This window comes from Suillus subalutaceus (genome assembly GCF_016647625.1).
Source record: "Suillus subalutaceus strain FC151 chromosome Unknown DFJ58scaffold_228, whole genome shotgun sequence".
In the NCBI taxonomy this organism is placed as follows: Eukaryota; Fungi; Basidiomycota; class Agaricomycetes; order Boletales; family Suillaceae; genus Suillus; species Suillus subalutaceus.
In genome coordinates this window covers 2715-7594 of record NW_024540477.1, presented here as the reverse complement: position 1 = coordinate 7594, position 4880 = coordinate 2715, and the positions used below count along the sequence as shown (strand labels likewise).

Genomic DNA, 4880 nt, shown 5'->3' with positions numbered 1-4880 from the left:
GAGCTTGGGACCAGGGCATCCATCCCATGCTGATGACATTCCAGGCAGCGTACCACCAATGCATCAGTTGAAACAGGGTATCTGGTGCAGCCACGTCCTCGCCGGAAATCTGATACTTCTAACACGCCACCAGCGGTGACATCCAGTATCATTGGAAGAAGCCACCCCAACAGGTGTTCATGCTACAACTAGCAGGCCCCTTCCCACGCGAGATGTTCTTTTGCGGATTGCCTGCCTTGCGACCTTTGCTAGGGATTTCCCGCATCTATATCGCACTCGATGATAATCCCTGCTTCCCCTTGCTGATTTTGTGTCTCCATTCCGAGACTGTCTCTTGGACCACACGTGATGCTATATATTGTTGGTACACCCTCGAGGAAGAGTATCATACCTCCAATGTCAGACACGCATTGAACTCATCTAGCCATCACCGTAGTAGCACAGATGGAGAGTCCGAGCTCCATTGCTTTATATTGCCAATATGATTCGAAGCAGTGGAGGCCTAGTACCACTAGTACTGTGCTTTCTATCATGCCTCACTGCATATTTTTGAATGCGTTTTCCTAAGCTGGCTGTGCAGTAGACTAAGGTTTGAATGGATCATCATCGTAAAATACGCTTGCAAGGCCTTATTTCCGAAGTCATAGTAGTATGTAATTGGAGGCCAGTACTTGAACTCATCGTGTTGTGTCCTCGAATGACGTGATGCTTTCACGGTGCGCAAGTTTCATAACCTGATATTAAAGTTGCACATGCACTTTACAGGCTGCCGCCGCAATGCCCCAACCCCATGTCACAGTTCACAGAACCTCAACCTCACCGCCTTGCGGCTTGCCGTTATATATTCCTGGGATCGCTGACCACTCACCGTGTCATTTCCCTCGCACTAGCACTGGCTCTTCGACGTGCCAGTCCTGCGGTTTTAACTCCTTAAGTATGTGTTCACTCTGATCTCACTCCATTTTGCACTCAACTAGAGACCTTTCACAGCGAGACGGGGCGGTGGTTATCTTACTCCACTAACTTAGCAAATTGTGTGATGTATCGAGCTCTTTGTCCTCCATCTTACCGATCCTTGCGTCTCAACAATCTTGCGCTTAGCCTTCGAAACAGATTCCTGCAGCAGGGCACCATGTCAGACCTTGATAGGGCCATTGTGCACCATCGGGCTGCCCTGGAACTCCTCCCCCCGTGTCATTATAGTCGTTCCATGTTTCTCGACAATCTCGCACTCAGCCTTCGAGACAGATTCCAGCAGCGTGGAATCATGTCTGACCTTGATGAGGCCATTGAGCTCCATCGAGCTGCATTGCTCCTCCGTCCCCCTGGTTATTCAGAACGATCCTCGTCTTTGAACAACCTTGCTGCCAGCCTTCAAGACAGATTCCAGCAGCGTGGAATCATATTTGACCTTGATGAGGCCATTGAGCTCCATCAGGCTGCGCTACTCCTCCGTCCCCCTGGTCATTCAGATCGATCCTCGTCTCTGAACAATCTTGCTACCAGCCTCCAAGACAGATTCCAGCAGGGTGGAAACATGTCTGACCTCGATGATGCCATTGAGCTCCATCGGGCAGCGCTACTCCTCCGCCCCCTTGGTCATTCAGATCGATCCTCGTCTCTGAACAATCTTGCCGCCAGCCTTCGAGATAGATTCCTGCAGCGTGGGATCATATCTGATCTTGATGAGGCCATCGAGCTCCATCGGGCTGCATTACTCCTCCGTCTCCCCGGTCATTCGGATCGATCCTTGTCTCTGAATAATCTTGCGCTGAGCCTTCGAGACAGATCCCTACAGCGTGGAAATATGTCTGACCTTGGTGAGGCCATTGAGCTCCATCGGGCTGCGCTGGAGCTGCTCCCCCCGTGTCATTCTAATCGATTCATGTTTCTCAACAATCTTGCTGCCAGCCTTCACGACATATTCCAGCAGCAGGGCATCATGTCTGACCTTGATGAGGCCATCGAGCTCCATCGGGCTGCGCTGAAGCTCATTCCCCCGTGTCATTCTAATCGATCCTCGTCTCTGAACAATCTTGCTGCCTGCCTTCAAGCCAGATTCCAGCGGCGGGGCATCATGTCTGACCTGGATGAGGCCATTGAGCTCCACCGGGCTGCGCTGGAGCTCCTCCCTCCGTGTCATTCCAATCGATCCATGTTTCTCAACAATCTTGCTGCCAGCCTTCACGACAGATTCCAGCAGCAGGGAATCATGTCTGATCTTGATGAGGTCATCGAGCTCCATCGGGCTTCATTACTCCTACGACCTCCCGGTCATTCAGAACGATCCTCGTCTTTGAACAATCTTGCTGGCACCCTCTACAATAGATTCGAGCAGCGGGGCATCATGTCTGACCTTGATGAGGCCATTGAGCTCCATCGGGCTGCATTACTCCTCTATCCCCCTAATCATTCAGATCGATCCTCGTCTCTGAGTAATCTTGCACTCAGCCTTCACGACAGATTCCTGCAGCGTGGAATCATGTCTGACCTTGATGAGGCCATCGAGGTCCACCGGGCTGCATTACTCCTCCGTCCCCCCGGTCATTCAGATCGATTCATATCTCTGAACAATCTTGCTACCAGCCTTCAAGCCAGATTCCAACAGCAGGGCATCATGTCTGACCTTGATGAGGTCATTGAGCTCCTTCGGGCTGCGCTAGAGCTCCTCCCCCCGCGTCATTCAGATCGATACACCATTCTCGACAATCTTGCTAGCAGCCTTAATGACAGATTCAAGCAGCGTGGCATTATGTCTGACCTTGATGAGGCCATCGAGCTCCATCGAGCTGTGCTGGAGCTCCTCCCCCCGTGTCATTTTAATCGATCTATGTTTCTCAACAATCTTGTACTCAGCCTTCGAGACAGATTCCGGCAGCGGGGCGTCCTGTCAGACCGTGATGAAGCATTGAGCTTGTGTTCTCAACTCCCCCACCAATCACACCCAGCATCTTGCACAGATCTTAGTGTTGCCAAGTCGTGGGCGGCCTCCGCACATATCCTCAATCACGACTCTGCATTGCTTGCCTATAAGACTGCACTAAAATTCCTAGATCAGCGAGTTGCTCTCTTGTCATCTTCTTCGTATCATCTCGACGTCATCAGGGAGGCCGTTTCCTCCCTTGCCACGGATGCTTTTTCATGCAGTGTTCGTCGTGATGCCCTGACAACTGCTGTGGAGCTGGTGGAGCAAGGTCGTGCAGTATTCTGGACCCAGTTGGCACACTTCAACATGCCACTCGATGAACTTTCTGTTTCAGATGACACTGGCACGGCCTTGGCGGGAGGGTTCAAACGGTTGAGCTTTCTCCTTCGTAGCACGTTCGATCAGTCTACCGAAGACCAGTCTCCGCAAACCCGCAAATTGACCATGCAATGGGATGACGTCGTCTCGCGCATTCGCATGCTTCGTGGCTTTTCGCGTTTTCTCCTGCCTCCCCTATTCTCCGACCTGCAGAAAGCGGCAGAAGATGGTCCAGTCATTATTCTTAATGCAAGCCATTACGGCTGTGACGCCTTGATTATCCACGACACGGGAGATCCTATCCATATTCCGCTTAACATTACAGAAGCCGCAGTATCCGAGTTATGCTCCCAATTCCAGTCACTCGCAGAGCAGTTTGGTTCTTCCGATTATGGAGGTGAACTCATCAGTATCCTCCGCAAACTTTGGGCTGTCATTGTTGACCCCGTGGTTCGAGCTCTTAGGGAGTCTAAAGTTATCCCAGGCTCGCGCATCTGGTGGTGTCCCACTGCTGAGTTCACGCTGCTTCCCCTCCATGCAGCAGGACCCTACAAAAAGAAGAGAGACAATTTGTCTGACATTTACATCTCCTCTTACACCCCCACTTTGGCGACGCTCATTCGTGCGAGACAGCGGGTTTCTCGAGATGCGTACCCCCAACATTTTGTTGCCATTGGTCGAGTAAACCCGGACGGAGGGAAGGAGCTCGAATGTGTCGCTCCCGAACTAAGCCGTCGTAGCTGAGTGTCTCGAACCCGTCGTGTCGTCCTTCACATCGCTCGAGGACAGCGACGCAACAGTACAGGGTGCACTTGACGCACTAAATCATAATCAGTGGCTTCATCTCGCCTGCCATGGAACGCCAAATCAGACACAACCCTTCGAGTCTTCCTTCGCCATGCGCGACGGGCCATTGATGATCAAGGACATCATCCGATCAGACTGGCAGAATCCGGAGTTTGCGTTCTTATCAGCTTGCCACACTACTGTGGGCGATGAGAATAGTCCTGATGAGTCAATCCATCTTGCTGCGGCCATGCAATTCGCCGGATTTCGCAGCGTCATAGGTTCCATGTGGTCCGTCGATGACGATGTTGCGCGCTTGGTTGTGTCTGCTTTTTATGGCCACCTGGTTGATAGTTCAGGGAGATTGGACTCCACACGCGCTGCGGCAGCGTTGCACATGGCGATGAAATCGTTGCCCAAGAATATTCCATTAGAACAGCAAATTGTATTTTTTCACGTAGGTGTGTAGTTATAGACTCGTTCGCCATATCATTCCACGTAATGAGTTGTATTGGAGAGAGAATGATATCTACGCAAAGAATTTTGTGCTGAAGTAGCTAGAAATATGAGTTTTGCGAAAGTGCCGACTTGGGGTGCCGATTGCAGTGGAAGGGATGGTACTTGTGTTGGCTCATCGAGTCGTAATGGACCACAGGAGTCACACCCTCGAGGAAGGAGCATCATACCTTCAATGTTAGACACGCGTTGAACTCACCAACTGAACCGTCTCAATGTAACACGCAGCTAATCTCGCCAGAACAATTTTAAATTAATATATATATATTATCTAACACACGGTGGTGCTCCTCTTCGTGTAAAGCTGTACACTTTGCTAGGCTTCCGCCTATTT

The 4880-nt window shown here is 51.1% G+C and overlaps 1 protein-coding gene across 1 annotated transcript; it reads left to right on the top strand.

Moving 5' to 3' along the window:
* The first annotated feature begins 658 nt into the window (after positions 1 to 658).
* Positions 659 to 4565, top strand: DFJ58DRAFT_710664 (TPR-like protein). Its single transcript, XM_041383822.1, has 4 exons — positions 659 to 716; positions 766 to 934; positions 991 to 3958; positions 3990 to 4565. The coding sequence occupies exons 3-4, from the start codon at positions 1040 to 1042 to the stop codon at positions 4497 to 4499; spliced, it is 3429 nt and encodes a 1142-aa protein (XP_041236311.1). The 5' UTR covers positions 659 to 716; positions 766 to 934; positions 991 to 1039; the 3' UTR covers positions 4500 to 4565.
* The last annotated feature ends 315 nt before the right edge of the window (positions 4566 to 4880 follow it).